The 21923-nt window shown below is 40.0% G+C and overlaps 1 protein-coding gene across 4 annotated transcripts in view; it reads right to left on the bottom strand.

Moving 5' to 3' along the window:
• The window catches only part of PATJ (PATJ crumbs cell polarity complex component), a 160320-nt gene that overhangs the window by 84443 nt on the left and 53954 nt on the right, over nucleotides 1–21923 (bottom strand). For all 4 annotated transcript variants that reach the window (XM_030494986.1, XM_030494987.1, XM_030494985.1 and 1 more), the window contains 10 exons: nucleotides 17807–18016; nucleotides 16687–16800; nucleotides 13455–13823; nucleotides 12262–12379; nucleotides 11029–11185; nucleotides 9701–9772; nucleotides 8668–8845; nucleotides 7641–7751; nucleotides 6293–6370; nucleotides 3071–3188 (listed from right to left, as the gene is read on the bottom strand). In XM_030494986.1, coding sequence (XP_030350846.1) covers nucleotides 3071–3188; nucleotides 6293–6370; nucleotides 7641–7751; nucleotides 8668–8845; nucleotides 9701–9772; nucleotides 11029–11185; nucleotides 12262–12379; nucleotides 13455–13823; nucleotides 16687–16800; nucleotides 17807–18016 — 1525 coding nt within the window. The remainder of the gene's footprint in view (nucleotides 1–3070; nucleotides 3189–6292; nucleotides 6371–7640; nucleotides 7752–8667; nucleotides 8846–9700; nucleotides 9773–11028; nucleotides 11186–12261; nucleotides 12380–13454; nucleotides 13824–16686; nucleotides 16801–17806; nucleotides 18017–21923) is intronic.

Below are 21923 nucleotides of genomic sequence, written 5' to 3'. Positions count from 1 at the left end.
GGTGCAAAAGCAGAAATAGAAGGGAGTATTGCCAAAAGACAAGTGGATCTAGATCCCACAGGGGAAATTAAATCAATACTAAAAGGTTATTTAGCCACTTTAAGGGGAAAACAGACAAGCCATGGAGACTGTGAGGCGGTATGGATGGGACAGAAAGGAAAGAAAAATTTTCTAAGTATGGCAGGAAGACTAACAATTGTTCGCTTTTGTTTTCAGTATGAAGGACATGGAGACAAAAAGATGAGAGCACGGGTCAAAAGAAGGACAAAACCAAAAAGATAAAAGCAAGCAAGGAGTAAAAATGATTTGTGGAGCAAGTAAAGTATTTCTGGAGTATGAAAGAAATTGATAAGCAGGTTAATAACACTGCAGCTGTATTAATAAGAATACTAAAAAAATAAAATCCACCAGAAGCACCACCAGAGGACAGATTTAACAGCTGTCCCACCTCAAATTGTCTGCTAAGGCCTTCCATGCTATTGGCAGAGATTGAGAACTACAGGAAGTAGTTCTCAAGGGTGAATGGCTTTAACGTGCCCGAAAGGAGGCTGAGATGAGCTCTGAGGCAGAAGCTCTTCCCTGTGAGGGTGCTGAGGCGCTGGCACAAGGTGCCCAGAGAAGCTGTGGCTGCCCCATCCCTGGCAGTGTTCAAGGCCAGGTTGGACACAGGGGCTTGGAGCAACCTGCTCTAGTGGAAGGTGTCCCTGCCCGTGGCAGGGGGTTGGAACTGGGTGAGCTTTAAGGTCCCTTCCAACATAAACCAGCCTGTGATGATGAAAGAATTACATGGATTTACCCGAGCTGACACCACCTCTTCCTTCTAAGATACCTTATTTTCTAAATAAGGAAGACAATAAACCTAGTTCACCTGTTCACTGAAGCACAGAAAATTAGTTCCGGTTACAAAACCAGTAGAATTAGTAGGATAATTGGGTAAGGAAAAGAAAATATGAACACGCAAACAGACAAAGTTAAAAGGGCAAGTACTGGCTTGGGCTGAGATTTCTGGGAAAGGTGCTCAAGAATCAGGACAGAAGATATGAACATCAAGTAGTTCACAAAAACAACACTGTACTGGGATTTACAGAGGAAACTTTGTTTTCCAAGTGATCACAGAAAACAGACTCCATAAAAGCCCATTTCCACAGCTGCCAAGATGCTTAATATCATTAAGTACAGTTGGATCATTTCTAACATGCTTTCGACTTCAAGGGTTGAGGCAGAAACTTAGTTTAAGCTTCCTTAGCCTACTTTTTATTTTAAAGAAACAGAATGAGATGGGGAAAAATAAAACGGAGAATGTGTCTTGGTTTTCCAAGAGAGCTATAGCAAAATATCCAACTGCAGTCAATAAAAAGGGTAGAGAGGAGATTGATCTGAATAGATCTGCTGTCAAATCTGGTAGGATTGATGAATTTAATATCAGAAGTAGCTTTACCTTCTCAGCTATTAGACTCAGCTGGCAATATCATTAGTGATGGCAGAACAGCTAAAAAATTACCAAGCCCATCAATAAGAAATTATTTCTGTGCAAAGTATTAACTTAGGACTAGCAAACACTCAGACTGAGGCATATCCTAATCGGATAACTCAGGTGTCAGGCTACTTATCAAATTTATTCTTTAACCTGGAATTATAACTTTAATAACAAGTTGAAATCAGATTGCTACAAACTGGAATTTCACAGAGTTGGCTTGAAAGCTCAAGACAGATTCAATCCAATGTCCGCAGACTCTGCAGTCAAATGCTCCTCATTACTACTCCCCAGAAAAATACTGAAAAACCTTCTTGATGTAACTCTGTGGCATATTTCAAGCAGATGAGATGATAAACTCAGTAAGGGGAGTCTGGAAAAATCTCAGTTGGTTCAAGAACTCACAGCTTGCCCTTAAAGCAACAGAGGCAGAGCTAAACACCCTGCTCCTGTGCCACGACTACTGTTTCCATGAGAACAACCTTCCAAAATCCTTCTCATCCCCACCAAAGCAGCCCTATAAGTGACAAACCAACCAAACTCATTAATTATCTCGGCTTCAATGGCCCACTATTGCCAAGGAAATCAGCAAGAGCAGCTGGAAGAGCTTTCCCACCAGCAGGCCCCAATTTAGGAGCTTCCACTCTGAATGGGAGCCATGGTCGCTTCAAGGTCAAAAGCTACAAAGGCATCTCTTTGCTTTGGCTTACCCATAATTAGGGCAAACAAAAACCTCTCCAAGACAAAAGATGATGAGGAGAATCACCCCTACAAAACCCCCACATGTATGCTGATTTGGTACAAGAGAGTATAAAGAGGAAAAAGTAAAGTAATTTTTTAGAAAATAATTTAGGACTCCTAACTGCAATTTTAGTATTCCTAAATATTTATTGGAAGATAAGCTATGGATAATAATATTCGGTTTATCCAAAGTTGTAATTAACAAAGCAGTATGGTGGAATCTAAGTGAAGCTCTCAAGTTGCAGTGCATCCTCTCTTTAGGTCCCTACTCTTCCACAGAGTGTACAGTGTCATAATTCATTGCAAAACCCAGAAGTGGACAATGGCAGAACCTTTCCTAACAGGTGGTACAAAAAAAGGGGAATTCTCTTTTCAGTAGAGAACTGAAACAATACATCAGCAGATTTTTCTTTTTAAAGGAAAAGATTTTGCTTGACCAGCATTGTCTGAGATCAGCTACAGGCTTTTCTGGACAAAGACTATACATCAGTGGTTCTCAACCTATGTCTGCTCAACTATCACCTCAATTACAACAGTAAAGCACAACATCTGCCTTTCACTGCTGTCATCACTGCCAAAGCAAGTCCTCTAGACATAACTTAGACATTTTTAGACTGAAAATAAACAGAGCCCTTCCTACATCTCCTCAGAAGAGATGAGCTATAGGAGCCTGGCTGGGAAGAGAGGACCAAAGTTACACATCAGGAGCCCTTGGTGAGAAGGTTGAGGATTAGATGCTATCACCACACCAAGCACTACTTCCCATAACACAAGCAATAAATAGCAGATATGTTTATCACAGTCTAATTGTGTTCCATAAAAGTTATCTGACATAATGATTGTGGCACTACTCACTCTCTGCATAAGCATCCTCATCCTCCTCTTCATCCATGTTAGCTTCCTCTGCATGCAGTCTTTCAAGTGCTCTATAAGGAGGTGGCAATTTCATTGGAGGTGGAGCCCCATATTTTCTCTAATGGATTCAAAGACAAAAAATTACATGTTTTGTAACCTCCATGCACCAGGAAAAAACCCCTATCATCTACTGCACTGTATGTGCACACACATGGCATGTAAGTACAATGCTAAATTCTGCAGCATAGGCTTTTTATGCAAGAAATCAGAACAAGAAGTGACACTGAACACCAAAAAAAAAAAGCAAGTACAACTGTGCATGCACATTTACTTGTTGACAAAATACTCATGTCTCAACATAAACATGGAAATATGAATATTCATCAAGGAATAAAAATAAACATTAAATTATACCCCATTTCTCATTAGAGAATCAACAACAAAATTGGTACTGATAAAAGTGAAACTTTTAAATAGAAGATAAGAACTCAGTGCATCTACAAATATTTAAACATAACAGTTCATTTATATTTTGGCCTAAATTTAAAAACCATTTTCAATTATCACTTGCAATAAAACTCTATTACCTCACATAAATACAGGCAGCTCCTATAATGATGCATATAGCGGCGCATAGCTGGCATACAGAATCAGCTCGGAAGCTAACGAAGGGGCTTGTTCATCTGAGCAACTGCTTTTATAGCTCCAAGTAACTGGATCATGCCTTAGTTTGCTACTTAATGTCACTAAATTACATTCCACTGTATCCCATGCTACTCCACTACTAATAGCAGGATGCACTTTAGAAAGGGAACACCGGGCACAATATGCCATTAGAGCAACCAGAATGCCTGTAATGAATTTCCTCTATAGCTGGGAAATACGACTCAACACCCAAACATCAAACCCAGAATCAATTTTTCCACTGTCTACAATGAAAGCTGAACCTGAATATGGATTCCTAAAATCTCGAGCCTAAATTTGAATAGTCTAACTAGAGAACTACAGTGCAAGCTACATAGCAAATTTTGTGAGGTAAGATATTCATCATCCCATCCACTTAAAAAACATTATAGGAAACTGCTGTATTAAAGGCACCATAATAATAAATTAAATCAATTCAATCCAGTAGTAATAGGAGTGTATCGTAAGAGCACTTGGAAACACAACAGCTGTTTCCCAAAGTATACAATACACCAAATACACCTCCCACTTTTTGCTTGACACCAACACAGATAGAACTCTGCAAAATCCAGAAGATCCAGGAGGCATGAGGACTCGTGTTCTACATTACCAAGCAAGTAAAGACAGAAAATCTGCAGCCCTACTTTCAGCTACCTATGACAAATCACTAGCATCACTATAATTTAGTAACAATTCATAGTCTAAATGTTGACCCCTTGCCTTTTAAGACCTTAAACATTTCATGGAAACATAGAATGGTTTGTGTTGGAAGGGACCTTAAAGCTCACCCAGTTCCAACCCCCTGCCATGAGCAGGGACACCTTCCACTAGACCAGGTTGCTCAAAACCACATCCAGCCTGGCCTTGAACACTTTTTTGTATTAACACAGCTTTTTCCAGCACAGAGGCATAGCCAACCAGCAAAATAATGTTAATATCTAGTTTGTGCACAAGAAGCTCAATTGTTTGAAGTCATTTTATATAAATTACTTCAAGCAATCATTTTTAAACAAACAGATCAATAAAGGAGGATAAACACCAACAAACCAGATAAACCCTCCAGAATTGAAGAGGTAATTCATCATACAGGAAAAGGCAGATTTTCCAGCTGGATGTGGCTGCTTTCAAACCAAACTCTTTTGTGACACTTTGAAGACTGGACTAGAAATATCACTGATTCCCCATAGGGACGCGGACTAGTAATCCACTAATAGCAACTCTTTCCAACTCCGAGGTGCCCCTACTGTAGCACAGTAGGGCTGCTTTGTGAATCAATGTTCAAAGCTAAAAAGGAGCTACATATTTATGCACTGAAGCTCTTCTATATTCCACCCACCAGTTTACAGCACCAATAGATGAAAAAGGTTTGACAAAGATTCGACTCCCTCTTTAACCTCCGAATGCTATAGAATGCAGCACACTGGAGTCCTAGAGATTAAAGGCAGCACGTTGCAAGAGGATGAGTGCTTTTGAGATTAGAAATATAGATAACAAAACCAAGAAAAGGGGATTGTAACTGCTTCATTTTAAGTATTATCCACTGGCATGAAAGCATGACTTCAACACCTTGCTTGATATTTATGAATAACTGAGCCTCAGAGCTTCTGTATCTGACAGGATCTGAAAGAAATCTTGTAAAAACTTTTGGAGGCAAGAGTTATCCAAACACCAGAGTACTGAGTAGGATCAAATGAAAAGTTCAGCATATTTGTAGCTGGCATGTTAAACTGCAGTGGGCAAAAGTTATTGTCTGCACTAATTCTGTCTCTGCTCCTCCAGTTCTGACACCCGCAAAGTATCACAGAATGGTTCGGATTGGAAGGGACCTTAAAGCTCATACAGTTGCAACCCCCTGCCATGGGCAGGGACACTGACTTACACTCATCAGTGAGCGCAGTTCCCACAGGAAAATACCTAGGCCTTTGGAGCAGTATGTCTGGAAATGAGAACTTAATTTTTTCCCTTATTTCAGTGATTAAAACAAACCCACTGCTTTAGACAAGACAGATTTTTGCTTTTTTAAAACTGCTGTGAAATAGTTTGGAAGTTACTGTGCAGCAACTGCCTCACAATTAGCTGGCCAGCTACAGATCACTCGGTCATTTCCTTGTTTTACACGGCAATGGGAAATGTAGGAGACTTGGCAGATTTAATTATCCTGTAACATGATTTTACTGAATTTCAGCCAGCCCTCACATTAAGGATATTATCTGTGTACATGTTACTATTTCTCTGTTTCTACTGAACAAAGAGAATCAATTTGCCTCCATGTGGAGCAAAACAGGTACTTCCAGAAGGATGCTAGAAGAGCTGCAGCACAGGTTTCAGCACCCAGGGGAGACCCACAGAACATTTGTCAGAAACCCGCCTTGTATTTGACAGAAATTTGGCAAGAATTACTTGAAGCAAAGATATTTGAACAAAACACTTCAAATTTAATTTCAGACTTCAGTGAGGGCTTATCACAGAGTTATAATGCCTGCTATTATACCATTTGATTTAGGAAAAGTGAGGTATAGAATTGAATGGCATAAATACCTTATCACTCTTATTTTCTTTGTCTGCATCCTGATCTTTGCTGACTTTGATTCCCTTAGGCTGTATGGTAGAAACCACCTGAAAAGCAACGCATAAATTACACACATTAGGAAGAGCATTGCAAAACAAACATCCAAAAGTTAGGTAATGTCAATGATAAAGCTACCCAATGGACTCTTAATTATGCCCCATGTAGAAGGGCATTGAAATGCAGTCTTTAAATTACATTCTTTTACTGAATTTACAAATGTTCTCTACTTTTTCTAATGCTCACTCTTTGATATCTAGCCCAATCTCTTCATTCAACTAAAAATTAGTTTTTAGTTGAATTAGTTGACTCTGAGGTGAACACTATGGATGTACATCCTCGATACTGAGCTCAGTATGGGCTCCTGAAGTGTCAGTTCTTAGTTATTCACAGAGACCACTCTCCATGCACAGACACCTACAGCCTACAGTTCAAAGCAAAGCAACTCAAATTTCAAGTTACCTGGCTTTCCCTTGATCTCTAGATTGACTAGGGAAGCAAGGGTCAGAGATGCACCTGAACATTTGAATGTTCTGGATAGGGTTTTTGGATCTTTTCTGTGGAAAAGCTGATACAGAAAGGGAGCCAACTCAGTTACCATCACTGTTTGAGCGCCTTCCCACTATAGCTGGTGAAAGTCTGAATAGATTTTGAAGTACTCCCTGGAACAATAATGGACACAGTTGTGCTGAATTTGTCTACAATTGTCAAAAAGGTCTCCTTATGTCTACTAATTCCCAATTAACTTCTCAGGTTATACCAAAAGTACATAAGGAGTCTTGGGTTTTTGTGTGTGTACTTCAAGGCAGGCAGGATTGTATGCCTTTTCTTCCTAAAACATTAAATGGTTTCTTGTCTTGGCCTTGAAGATGAGGAGATGCCTAAAATCTCTTGAAAATTAACTTGCTCCCAAATAACTACTCCAGGTCCCTTAGGCAGTACATTTTACACGGAGCTGCTAGTGTGAATCTGACTGATTTTAATTACACTTTTGTTCCTTTGGATAACAGAGTATATTTTTAGATTATGAAATATGAACAAAGTAAACCACACAGGGCCAGACTCAATTACACAGGTGGGAGAACTGAATTAACATCTAGTCAACAGATTTACGTCTACTCGATTTACATCAGAGAAATGAGGTTTCAAATCAGGCCAGACAAGTCATCAATCAATCCTGTGGTCTATAAGCAGGAACACTGATGGAAAGGATGGACACAAAAATTGATGGAATTTGCTGATAGGAATTTAGCCAAGTTTCAAATAAGATGCATCTTACACATTTATTAAGTTTTGGAACAAAAATAGAAATCAACTTACTTTTGGTATGTTAGACAAACCCTGAACTACAAACACGACAGGATTTCCTGCGTTCTTGATAGCTTCTACTGCTTCCTCATGAGTGGCATTTTGTAGGTCTATCCCAGAAACCTAACAAACAAGGTTTATTTTTATTAGGTACCTTGTCTTTGGCACACAGTCATTACAAGAGATCACACACATTTGCAGAAGATTAGCGTATCTGAGGAAGGAGCCAAAAAGCAGCCAAGAGAAATTATTTGTGAAGTATGTTTCCATGATGGTTTAAGGAAAAGTATATTACCTAGTATTCAGAATTAAAAGGAGGCCGTATGTTTCCCAAAGCTATTCTTCTAGGTAAAAACATAAGGAATAAGATTTTCAGAGAGTAATAAGATATAATGCTAGGTATAATATGACTCTTTCAGATTTTACCTGTTTGTGAACTAAATCTGCTTTGAAACAAGCTTTCAACACATCTCACACAGCCCTAAAGCATGTACAAGAATGGCACTTTCAGCTCAGGAACCCAGATTCACAAGAATTTATTTGGTGTGAAAAATCAGCACAGAGCCAGAGATGAGAGCCAGGAAGGGCATTCTCCCCCACTGAACCTTCCAGAATCAGGGATTTACCCCAAATAGCAGTTAATCAGACTGTTAACTGCTCCAAACTGACACATGGAAAATAATAGCCCAAACTCTAGTATGAAGAGTCTATATTCTTCTGTAGATTATAACTTCTGCTTACAAAGATATGCTATAACTTATTACTCATTTATATGGGGAGAGGGCACTCATTTTCTTCGTTTACCCATCAGATGCCAGGACATGTATTTTCTTAAATATAGAGGAGAATGTTAAAAGAGCTCCATAGTCAGACCTTAAAAAGAAGAAAAGAGTACACCAGGGGTTTCTTTTGGTTTTCAAAACATAGTGTCATCAATACTTCATGAAGTGGTGGCAATATTTTGTCCCTCTCTCCTCCCAAAGCTGTTGGAGTCAATCTTTATTTCTAAGAATGAAAAGGTAGGTTTATCTGCATTTACCTCAAGTATTTTATCTCCAGTTTTTAAAGCCCTTGTTCTTCCTGCTGGGCTGTCTTCCAAAACTTGTTTGATAAAGATCCCTTTAAGTTCTTCTCCATTCTTCAAGCGCTTTATGACAGTTTGTCCACCAACAATACTGATTCCAAGTGACACATGAGGGTCTCTAAAGATCTCAACACTGAAAAAATACATGTGGTAGTTTAACAGCTTCAAACAGGGTTTTTTAAACTATTCATGCAAAGCTTTCAACAAATGTAAGCTTCTGGTCTTTCAAGACTTAATAGAGTAAAGGGATAAAGTCAGAAGCCTAAGAATGCTCTCAACAGAGTTGGCTTTTTACCCCAAGCATATCTCACTCCACAAAGGACAAAATTCTGCTGCCAACAATGCCCACTGGGCATAGGCTTTTATTTCAGAGAAAGTCAGAGTAAACCAGGCAGGTCTTCAAATAAACACTCATCCTCTTCCAGTGTGAGCAAATTGTCTGGAAATGGCAAACACTGCAAGTGGCATGCCAGATGAATAATAAAGTGTTTCATACAACTTTCTGAACACTGCCTTCGGTGTATCAGATGCATATGAATCAGCTTTAAGCAGAAACTTTCTGATCATATTTTACTTGGGACCATAAAAACAATTCACCTAAAAATGTCAACAATACAACAAGGATGTGGCTAAAACTTAGCTTGGCAATTTGGAATTCTGCCATTAAATTTAGCAGAGAACCCACGGAAAAGGAGACAGCAGCACTATGTGCATTGTTCACACCTAATAGTTATTAAATGAGCAAGAACTTGTAGGTCATCCACAACGTAAACCCACCAAGCTTTCCCAAGTCAGCTGTATAAATAGAAGGCATAATTTTGCTGAACATCTGTTAAGAATTCACTGTATCTAAGAAAGCGCAAGGTACACAAGTACCTTAACGTTATTGGAAGAGGAGGGGAGAAAAAAACCCCACAAGAACTAACCAGGCTCACAGAAAAAAAGACATAAGGTAAATGGGAAGAAATAATTAATCATATGAACATACGTTCGTGGTGGTCCCCAGTGGCTGAAGTTTGGCGTTTCTTCTCCTTCTCCTTCTTCTCTCTCAGGTAATTCACTAATTGGGGACGAGGGGGGAAGGAATGAAAAAGAAAGAAGGCATCAGCCATGCCAGGTCACAATTCCTGACATATTTTGTATCTGGCAGTGAGACAGCAATGCCTTCTCACACTGGCCAGTGGAAACCAAATGTGCAGAGTCAACAGGCCAGACAGGAATTTTTGTATTTAGGTTTAAATGTACTTAAGGAATGCTCCAGAAATAAACATGATGGGCAGGCCAAATTTATAAGCTGCTCTGTGATATACGAATCTGTACTGCATTTACTCATTCCAAATGACTATTTAAGCAATTAACATTTTCTTGCAGATAAATATGCTGTGATTCTTAGAGAGGGATATAAACATCATAGAACCAGCCTAGCTGACCAGAAAGCAGATCATGATCCAAGTGGGAGAACAGATCTTGTGTGTTCCATTAAACACTCCAGAAAAGGATCTTAAACTTTCATACTACATGTGACTCACCTATTCACAGAATAGGAAAGGAAGTAAGGAATTGCATGCCCCCAAAGAGAGGCTGAAACAATACATCCTTGCACAAGTTTTCTGTAGATCCTGAGAGCTGTAAATGTGACTCTTCAATGCAAAAAGGAAGTAGGATGTGGTGGTGGAGGAATAATCCCCTCACTTTATTGTTGAGCTGCTATCCCTCTGAGGGAAGATTACAGATTAATTAGGAAATTACTGAGGATTTGAATCAACAGACACCAGAAGCAGATTCACTCAACCAAAAACTGGTGAGGAAAGAATAGGACACTTGACAGATGTGGCAAGTATCTACAACCAGTGCCAGCTCAAGGTTTCTCAGCATCACTGGCAAGACTAAAACTTCCTGAACAGAACTGAGAGCCATGGCTGAACTGCTCTTCCCAAGAGGAAGAACAAAAGAAAGGGAAAATCAAGAGGACAGAGCTATGATAAGGAGCTAAAGGAAGAGGCTCTTTAAGCAGTAATGACCAAAACTGCTGGAAAAGGCTACATCCCTCTCCTCCAGGCCACATCCATCCATAGTCCCTTCACTATGGAGTAGAGTGAAGTAGGTGGCAGAGCCATTTGCACTGTACTCAGGGGAGGAAATACGGGAAGATTCAATAAGGTTGTAAGACAAAACTCAGCTCCCTGGGCAAAAGTCATAGAACTGGCCACCTATGTACATCTTACTGTTTCTAATGATTAGTGAGCTAAGTAAAGCAAGAAGACACTTAAGATCATTAATTGAAAATCTTCCAAAACCTGGTATCTTTCTCCATACCTGCACAACGCTGTTCTAGGCTGAGCTAAGGTGGTTACTCTCCCAGATTCCAGGTTCTTGGAGAACACAGAATCATCCCCTTTTAGTTCTTCCTTTTCAATAGCTTCCAGATCAACAGCAAGCCCAAGTCCTTTAGAGTCAATGTGAAGCTTCGTACCTGAAGAAGAAAAGGTGTAGATGTGAACATTTGTTTCCTCTCTCCCTATGACTTTCAGCTCACCATGTTCTAAGCATGGATGTCGTGTGATGTCAAGAGGCTTAGAGATACAGGATGTTTAAAGAAAATTTAAAGCACACTAAACACTATTTTATAGCATCTTGCTTCTGATGTATATGCAGTCATGTAGTAACAGGAAACACCAAACCTCTGTGGAACTGAGACATGCTTAGGTACAACTTACAGGACAGAAGCACCTCGCTAAACCACTTAATTAGAAATAGCAAATCCATCCTTTATGCAGCGATAGTGGTGCAAAGCTCTGCTCTAGCACAGAGCCCATCATGCTGGGGAAGAATAATGTCATTTTGGTGACATAAGTATCAACATTAATTGAACCACCAGAGCTCCTGGTAAGAGCCATCAGTCTAGCACTGGAGGTTACACAGTGTCTGCTGTACAAGATGCAGGTGACGAAGGCAATAACCCAACCTCCTTTCTCCCAACCAGTGAGTGCTGTTTCAGGCAGGTTGATAAATTTATTTCCCTGACAATCTATCAAATTCTAACCACCCATCTCTGGCCATCTGACAAGGAGAAACCGCTCCTGAGCACAGATTACAAACCCAAGATATAGGGCAATCATCTACCGTAGAGTTCACCTGCAAATTGTGGTTGCAGTAAAGTTACCTCCAGAACCTGTCACTTTAAGTGCAAAAATCTACAAAATCAGCAATCAAAAGTGACAGAGACAAATCCCTGACTGAAATGACAGGCATGATCTGTTTTACTTATGCATGAAATCCTGCTGAGGACATCAGATACACAGGAGAAAGTGATTCTCCAGAGGCAGGACAAAGCTGCAGCCACTTTAAATATCACTTGTGACAATTCTAGGTGAAGATTTGGTGGAGGAAGCAAGATCATGAAGCTGAAACCTATTTGAAGCCAGACTGTCTTTGGCCTGCAAAAGTCTTCATTTGAATATTTTATCATTTGAAAGAATTTGTGTTTTGGTATAAAATTTACATTTGTAAATATGAAGTTATAAGTTAAGGCAAAAACTTCTTACAAACCTAAATCCTTGGGTTTTGCTCCTGACTGAGTAGTTTCAGTATCAAATATGTCTTCTTGGTAGCCACTGTGTGCTGTAGTTCCAGAGAACAGTGAACTTACAGCACCATTTTCTTCACACTTCATAGAAGAGAAAAAAATTTAAATTAGAAAGCAATGGTATCAACTTTTACAGGGGTATTTGACATGAACATTGATTTTTACAGCAAACATTCACATTTTCTCAACTACATTCATATTTTTTCAGATAACTATGAAACACAAACTGCTTGTATATGCGCTATATTAAGAAGAGGCATGAAAAACGTTATGTGAAATCGCAATATAAAGCAACTATCTTTCTGCTTGCTTGTACGCTTGCTCATTTGTTGTTTTTAAGTAACAAATGTATAAATCTAGTATTGTGCACCCTGGTACAAAACTGTCACTAGAAGCTGCATTTTAGCCTGTTTATATACACAGTGCTAGGGACAAGTCGAACAAAACCTGAAATTCTCTGTGGCTGTGATATTATATCCTTTCCCACTTCAGTTTTTTCCTATAGAAGCATAATACATCTGAGAAGCTGGTGCATGGAAGGCTGATATTATCACTTTTTTGTCTGGCAAGTGAATGAGCAAAGACTCAGGAAGAAGCAATTCTCAGGATACTTGAAGACTATATACAAGAGTTTCACATTTTACCTGAAGCGCTGTCTCCTACTCCTTCATCTACCAGTATGCTTGTTACAACTGCTTCTGCTGTATCATTTTTCACTCAACTGCACTATCATCTGACCCACGGAACTGATAGGGATTAAAAACAATGAGGAAAAGAGGAAGCTCCATTCACTGACATTGCTGCTGAAGCCCCTGGATTATCAAAACCATGAAGTGACATTCTGCTGTTACTGACATGCAGCATATTAGTACAGTCTGCGAAAAAGAACTGAGCCTACAAGCCACAGATGGGAAAAAAGATGCAAGTCTAGGATGCTTGCAAATAGACCAACCTCAGCACGTATCTCATTCAAGCAGTTAAATATACAGACACCAAGTACAAAAGGGTAGACTGGTGTCCAGTAGAGGTACCCAGATCTCCCCTAGTAATTAATACACTAGAAAGACTCCTTTACAGAGTTTAGGTCTGGAATTTGCCTTCAGGTATGGGTCCCGTGGTGAGGGTACAGCACTGATACCAGTAAAGCATTCCTTACCATTTGATCTTTATTGCATGGATATTCCAGTGACTGTTTTGGACTTAAGTTCACACTGGATCTGAAGTCTTGTATTTCAGTAGTCTCAAGCTGCTTTGTCCATCGTTCTGTATCGAAGTTCCTCTCTGATGTTGCCTTCTGTCCACATGATGCATTATATTTCAGGAAGTCTGAATCTTCTTCATACTCATCCACCAACATTTCCTGTTCTTCATCCATTTCTTCTGTTCTGGGTTTCAGAAATTCATGCATCTCCCAGGACTCCTTCTCACACTCATCGTCATTTTGAGAAAACTGAAATGACCTTCCCAAGTGCAAACTTGGTTCATCAACGAGTTCTTCTTTAAAAGGAGTTTCATCTCTGAAACCCTGCATAAAACATTATGGGAATATAGATTTTACATTCTGTTTCTTGCTAACTCATTTAAAACTATGTTTTATGTTAGGCCTATATTAAAAGTACAGCCTTATTTTTGAAGTGAAAATCTTGTACCTTTCGCATTTTCTAAAAGAAAATACACTCTCTGACTTATGATTTTAACACTAAAAGTAGACATTGCAATTTTTTTTTAAGCATAAAGAAATTTATGTTGCACATCTTAGATATTGCTGCAGAATAACCAACCTGGACTGAAGTTAAGGAATGAGAATTATTAAATAACACTATAAAACCTACAGCAAAAAGTATATCTAAATCCAGCTAAAGTACCTCTGTGCTCCAGACTTAGCTGCTGTTGCTTTATGAATGCATGTACATTTCTTAAGATACCATCAGCTAAATAAAAAACAACCTAAGAGCTTGCTTATACAACAGCATCATCAATTAGAAAATCCCAACCAAACCAAAGCCACACTTGTTTGTCCCTCCCTTGGGTATTCCATACAATATTTTAACCTGGGGGAGAAGGGAAATGGATGAACCACATAAAAAAGGGGACATAATTGACTGTCCATTATCTAATACTGTTTTAAAGAGAAGAGTGCTCAAGTTTCTACTGAATTTAAACCACAGAGCAACAAACCAAAACACCAAACAACAAAACTAAGAGAAAGAGTATTAAAACCCACTCTGAAAGATGTTGTTCAACAGTTCTTTTTCTGGGATGTTTCAATGCCTCCCCAGTTTCCAACGCTCTGTATTTCTCCTAACTTGAATGGGGTGCTATTCATTGGCCCAGAGTGAGCCTGCACAAGCAGCAGGAATTGTATGCCTTGCACTGGTACCAGAAAGCATGCCACACACAGAAAGCTTCTCCTCTCTTTCCCTTCGGCCCCCAAGTATGTACACCCAAACCCAACCTTCACTGAAATCAATCTACAGATTCAGGGGTGCTTAATCAAAATGTTTTTCTTTCCACTTCCTGCCCCTTCCCAGCCTCCCCGAGGTACTTCACCATTTCTGACCTTTAGTGTCAGAATCCTGCTTTGTGAGGTTTGTGCAAATGCAGAAGCAAAAAAACCCCAGATGCTGCCAAAATGTTCACATAGTTGAAGTGAGAGGTAGGAGAGAAAACAGGAGACAGGCAAGAGCAGAAAGAAACAATGCAATAATACCAGCTGGCATGAAAGCAGAGCAGTAGCAATCTAGAAATTAGCACATTTTTCATGAGCATTAGATGGTCCTTTAATCTATGTGACCTGTGTAACTCAATCTCAAAAAACACCCAGTCTGAAGAGATTCTAATTCTCTCCATCTTTACTTCATTTCATTTCACTTCCCTTCTGCAGCATCATTCCCCAAACATTTCTGCAAGAGGCACCAACTTCGTTGTTATATAAAAGAGTTGACTTAGCTCAGAAAGCCCACAGCAATCTGTATCCCCATCTCCTGATACAGCAGTTAGGTGTGTATCATCACCGAGTGCTGCACTGCAGTAGCAGACGCTACCAATGGAATAGGGAATACTGCAAACATGACAGTAAAGTCTACTGTTATAGCATATCAAATCTTCAGGTTCCCTGTTTTTTTAGTTCCAAGTCAGCTTTGTCAGCACTACGCTGGTGCATAAGAGTGGAAGGCATCGTGACACACCACTCTTGGCTCTTGTAAGAGCAGGTGATATAATAAATGGATGGAAATTTTACACTACTGCTCTAAGCTACTACCAATGCTGTTGTACAGAAGGTAAAACAAAATACAAGCAAACAGCTCTGCGTGTCTTTTGTACACATTGATCATCCCAGTTTCTATACTCAGCAGGACTTTAAGAGAAAATAGATCCTTTATTTAAAAATACTTAATAACATCGTTTCTCTGCTCCCTAAATAAAACTAATCTGAGCTGGCAGAGGAGTAACTGCTCTGCCAGGAACCCTTCCTATGCGTCCAGAAAACAGCAAACTCCCTTTACATCATGAAAATCAGTAAATGCAATGTCCAGGCTAATTTCTCCATAGTATATATACATTCACCCTGTAATATTGCTCTAATATACCATTTCAGCATTAAAGATACGTTTGTATCCAGAGACAAGTAGACATATCTAGCAAAAAGAAAAATCTACTATTTAATTTTATGACCATGTTGCAGTTCTGGATGATCCTTTATGTATTGTCTTTTCTGGTCTAAAAAATGCGTTTACTAATGTGAATTAATAGAAATGTTGCAGAGCACTTAGAAAACAGATGAAGATTCAAAAATATTCACATCTTTCTCACTCTACACAGGTCACTATTGCAGTATAATTGCCTATTGCCTTGGTATACGAGTTTCTCACTATCTTTAGTGCCTCATCCTCCCACAATGAACAGAATTATTTCTCAGAAAATAAGAAAAAGAGGAGAACTGAGGAAGAGAGTAAAAAGATCACTTAAGACCACATAGGAAGTCTATGAAGAAGAACAAATTTCAAGCTTGCCTTATACACCAGACTACTTTTTTGGTTTACTTCATTATAATAAATAGTGTTCCACTTTCTTTGCAAAGCTGAACCAACTACTTATGAATAATATGAACACAGCATTCCTATTTCATACCCAAGGGAACCCAAGGTATTTTAATGGCACAGTAAATTTGATAAGGCAGTCTGGGAACTGCATTGGTAAGTGCTATGCCTGTGCTTACTGTTCGCAATATAATTAGTATACAGTTAGCTGTTAGAGTCTTTCTTAGAGGGGGATCCAGCCTGAAGTCTATCCAATACTAAGTTTTATCTGAAGGACATAGGATTTTTTTACTTTAACACATCATTTCCTGTCCATATAAACTTAAACTGAAAAGAGTAACCAAATACCTGTGGTGCTTCAAGTATTATTGAGAAATTATCTATTGGTTCTGGAGATCCAGGGCTGGTTTTGATGTTGCTGGAATCCAAACTGTGCATGTTTTCCTCCTCTTTGCTTTCTCCCTAAGAAAGATATTCAGAATGATGAGCCAGGAAAACAAAGAAACAAAACCAATCCCCACATTTTTCAGTAAAGTAAAAGGGAGAGGGAGAACCAGCCATTAGAGAAGAGATGGGGAAAAGTTATAGAATTATAAAAAGGGAAGTTGTAAATGGAGAAGATAAAAGAACAAAAGCTGTTGTCTTCAAGATGTTAGTACAGATATAGTAAAAAATAAAGAGCTGTGTAGGAAAGAAAGACAAATACAATGATACCAACAACAACATACCACTTTTTAGGAAAGGAAAGAATATATTTAACAGCCTTCTTACATTTCTGTTTTACTACTCCTCTACCACCCTGAATTACAAGCACTTTCTATTAGATGGTGCTCTAATTAATTTTGCCCGGGTGCCTTTGATGCACAATGCTACAGTGTTCTCAAGTAAACCACTGTCTGTTCCAAAGCCCTGATTCTAGAAAAAGGAAATTCTACTTGAATTTACAGTCCTGACTTCAAACAGATTAAGCTTCTTTGATGTCAGTGGAGCTCAAGCAAGCACTTAGCAGTGTCTTGGAGTGAAACGGACTTCAGCACATAGTTAACTGATCTGCTGAATAGCTCAAACCATTTTACACCTATGCACAGGGCCAGCACACATGTGTTTGCCCAGATGAGTTTTCTGGTTCTACATAGATGTTCTTTAAGGAGGAACTTGAGAATGCTGGTTTTCCAGTCAGATCTTGTGGACATTGAGCTACCCATCTGCCAGCTAGCCAGAATTTCTGGACATGTTGAGGTGTAAGCATAGTGACTTAGTGGCATGATTTAGTGGTAGACTTGGCAGTCCTGGAGTAAAGGCTGGACTTGATGATCTTAAAGATCTTTTCCAACCTCATTTATTCTATGATTTTAGTTACTTTCCACATGCATACATACTTCTACCCTGAATTCCACCCCCAAAAATACAACAGCCCACTCCACACATGTCATAGAATCAAATAGAAAAAGTTAAAATCAGTTCTTACCACCAAAGGCTTGCAGATTCCAAGAGAAACTGTACCTGGGGGCACAGATTTCAGCACTTCCACTGCCTCTGGCAGAGTGGCGCTGTCCAAGGATTTCTCATTCACAAACACCAAGCGGTCACCGGGTTGAAGCTCACCCCCACGTTCAGCTACTCCACCTGGCAGCAAAGAGCTGATCACAATGGCTGTTCTGGTTGGATCTAAGGGATCCTGAAAACAAACAAACAAACCAGAATTACAAAGAAAAAGCATCCCAAAAGGTGGATTTTGAGTATGTGAAGAGCTCTTAAGCACGTTCCTCTTTTAATGCTACTGAAGCATTGCTGAGACGTTTAAAAAGACTGTCTAACTATCCTGCCAAGGCTTACAGTTTACAAAAGAAAGGTTTGCAGAAGGAAGATACTCCATCACTTGCCTAATCCATTAAGAAATGTATGATTTGAAAGCTGACCGATACCCTGCCTGCCCTCTTCTTACGTACACAGGAGCGGCCAGGCCAACCTGTAAATAGAAAACCAAGGCTGGCACTCTTCCACAAGCCTCCATCCAGCCTGTTACGTGGTAATGTTACATAAAATAACCATTCTGTAAGCCATTGAAGAGCTTCAGAGCAGCAAACCTGATGTTAAAAGAAATCACGGCAAGATTAGAAATTTAATTTCAATCGTTATGATATTAAAATTAAGAAGCAAAGCCCCAAACATTCAAGAAATAGCAGTGTACATATGCTGTATCACTGCAGTGTTCCTGCTTTGTCAAATCTGCGTGACAACTTAGAAAAGACATTTTCTCCACCCATGAAGCCTCCTTAACAGAGAATACAGGGGACAGCAACAGAAGAGTAACTAAGGTTATTGCTGAAGACAAGGAATGCTGCAGTGGTGTATAAGGAATGTGAAGTAGAAAATATTATACACATTGGAGAGGCTGTGAACTGATGCAGAGATACTCACCTGATTTTTTTGCCCAGTATTAGCCTCTGCGTTGTGCCACGCACCATTTCTATCATATTCAGCCATTTAAAAATTCCTTCCTCAGTGCAATGAAATGATCAGAAGTTATTAAGTGGAGACAAAAAGATACATGAAACAAATTTATGGGGTCTTTTTGTTTCCTTGTTTGTTTTTTTAAGGTTAGAATTAGCCTTTCTCCCCCTTGCTAAGGGCTCATGTAGTTCAGAAACGCTCCTTGTATGCACTGGGTCTTCAAATGCATAATCATGTACTATTTTTCCCTCGGGACTTGCATCTTATTCAGGGCACGGGAAGGATAAAAAGAAAAGGGCAAAATTCAAATGACAAAGACCACCATGAATTCAGCACCTCCGTGTTAATTTGAAAACAGGACTGCTTTTTTAACTCTTTATTTTTATATAACTATGCATTGCTTTCCTAGGGAGCATGGGGTTTTTTTTTTTAAGGCATGTGCAAACATATGAGGCAATGAATGTAATATCTGTAAACGGCTGAAATGAGAGAACTGAAATTAGAGTTCAGCAGGAAGAGCCCTGCTGAAGCTGAATTCAAGTAAATACACATTAGCAATGATTCTCTCCTATTCTACTGCTTAATCCTGCCATTTTATAATCTTCCCAAACCCTGGGTATCCACATTGTACGGAAGAGGCTTCCTTGTGAGCTTCATGTGCCGATAATCAAGCCCAGCACCCTCCCTCTGCCGCGCGATGGTGTTCTGCCTACTGAACCCGTGCCAACGTGCTCGGGCTCCCCGACTGTTCCTGCTCAAACCTGCCTCACACAATGCCGAGGAGAAAGGATTTCATTTGTTTCCAAGAGCAAGCTATCCATGCTCTGCATACACTTCGGAAATTTTTAGAAACAAACCAAACCTGAAAGCAGAAGACGACTCCAAAGGATTTCAAGATGCGAAAAATGAAGAATCCAAAGGATTCCAAGGTGTAAAAAACAAAGAGGTTTTGCTTTAAGAGTGCTGAATTTTGGAAATTCTGCCCTTTGTGTAGACAGTCAGCTTTGCCAGCCCCTGCCCTCACCCAAAACCATATGCTCAACCATCCTGATGGCAGCTGACCACAGAACACCTTGTTTGACACAGACATCCGAGATAGTTTTCATTTAGGGGTTTGCTCCAACACAAATTAAAAACAACCTTTTGGCCTTCTTTGCAAAACCAGGATGGTGTTGAGACAGCCATTTTCGAGCGAGTAAGGCACCGTTCACATTAGGAAGGCTTTGCTATAGAATTAAACCAGCAAGTTTTCCTATCATGGGCTCATGTGGCCACGGCAAGCGAGGTTTATGCTGGTTCCCTAAATGGGCAAATGCACTCTCAGCAAAATTCCACCTTTGCTGACACAGCAGCTTTTATAATATGACTTTTGCTGGCTTAGCTATATTGATAAAAAACGAACAAAACAAAACCAGCCCTCATCCTTACTGATGCAGAGAAGTGAATGACTGGCCTACTAATTATAACACTGGCTGGGAATGTGGAAGAAGCAGGTTCAAATCTCTGCTCTGTCTGATCCAAAGCTGCTCTTTTTGGGGTTCAGATCACAACCACTTTAAGTAGGACATGGGAATCTCACCATTAGTTTCTTCTACGCAGATATTCAAGGTCAGTGGCCTAACTACCACATTTCTGATGAGAAACAGTCCTGTTTCAACTTAGGTTTTCACCAAAATAAAAACATTTTGGCTTTGATAAATCATCACATCTTGGTAAGAGATACTTTAGCTAAAAAAGTGTTCCAACCAGCTTTGATCCTCATGCTAAAAGTGAAGGTAGAATTCATAGAATCCCAGGCTGGTTAGGGTTGGAAGGGAACTTAAAGCTCATCCAGTTCCAACCCCTGCCACGGGCAGAGACACCTTCCACTAGAGCAGGTTGCTCCAAGCCCCTGTGTCCAACCTGGCCTTGAACACTGCCAGGGATGGGGCAGCCACAGCTTCTCTGGGCACCCTGTGCCAGCGCCTCAGCACCCTCACAGGGAAGAATTCTTCCTAATGTCTAATAACATGTGGTACCTATGCTGCAAAGTTTTGAGAACAGCACAGTTATCTTTGCTGCTTCACAACACACACAAGTATAAGCCATGCATGTACTGGAATTGCTTCAAGAGCAGCAGCAGGAACCTTCTTAAAAAGGGGCCCATATTAAAGCCCGTTGATCAGGCAAATACAAACGAGGGTTATAATTACTCTGCTGTTTTCAAGCAGAGGGAGCTATTGTACAGGAAGAGAAGAGCAATATGAACTACACAGCGACAGGGCTAAGGCAGTAACATGAGCTGTGCTGCAAAACCCTGAGTGCTTGTCACCAGTGCCCGTGAATCGCAATGCGATTGCCATGAGGAATGCAGCAAGAGCTGCATGTGAACACACAGAGCTGCTCGATTTCAAGGTGTAATCATGAAAACATATTCCCTATAATTTAACACAAGGGTGGCTGTAACTGTGGCTTGCACCGTGCTTCTCTTACCAAAACAAAAGGAACAATGCTTTTTTGAAACCTTGCTTTATGATTTACGCTCAAACCCCAACGCATCCTAAAGACCAACATCTGCTAGAACAAGACAGCAAACACTGAATTCATGCTCAGATCTCGTAAACAGTGAGTGCAACTGGACTGTGTGGGCTGTTGTCTTGTTTCTGAAAGAAAGCAGTGCTAGCAGCAGGCGTAAAACACATCTCAGCTTTTATACTAACTGCAGAAGGCAAGTTCACTGTGGCAGTGTCCTGATGGACTTTGGGGCCACCTCCACGTTAACAGACCAGCTACAGCCACTTGGGGTTACTAAACTGCACACCTACCTAAGGATCTTGATTCCTTCTACACGGCTCACAGTAAGCCAGATAATAGCAATCTTTAATTACTAGCAGTTCAGGACCAGATTTCACCTCTGCTTTAAAGTGAAAGGCTCATTTCCTTGGATAGAGTTTACAGGCTGGGAAGAAGCTTCCTCCCCAAACCCAGAGCTAAGGTGTTGCTGTAATGGTACTCGGCTGGGATACAGAAGTGACTCAATTCCAACAGTTCAAAAAGTTATTACAGGACAGCAGAGGGAGTGTGCACAGGACAGCCCCATGAAATTTGGTCATCTTAAAATGGGCATGAACTGGGCTCAGTACATTTGAAGA

This window comes from Strigops habroptila, chromosome 8 (genome assembly GCF_004027225.2).
Source record: "Strigops habroptila isolate Jane chromosome 8, bStrHab1.2.pri, whole genome shotgun sequence".
In the NCBI taxonomy this organism is placed as follows: domain Eukaryota; kingdom Metazoa; phylum Chordata; class Aves; order Psittaciformes; family Psittacidae; genus Strigops; species Strigops habroptila.
The sequence above is the reverse complement of the archived record's forward strand: the minus strand, read 5'-3'. Positions and strand labels throughout refer to the sequence as shown.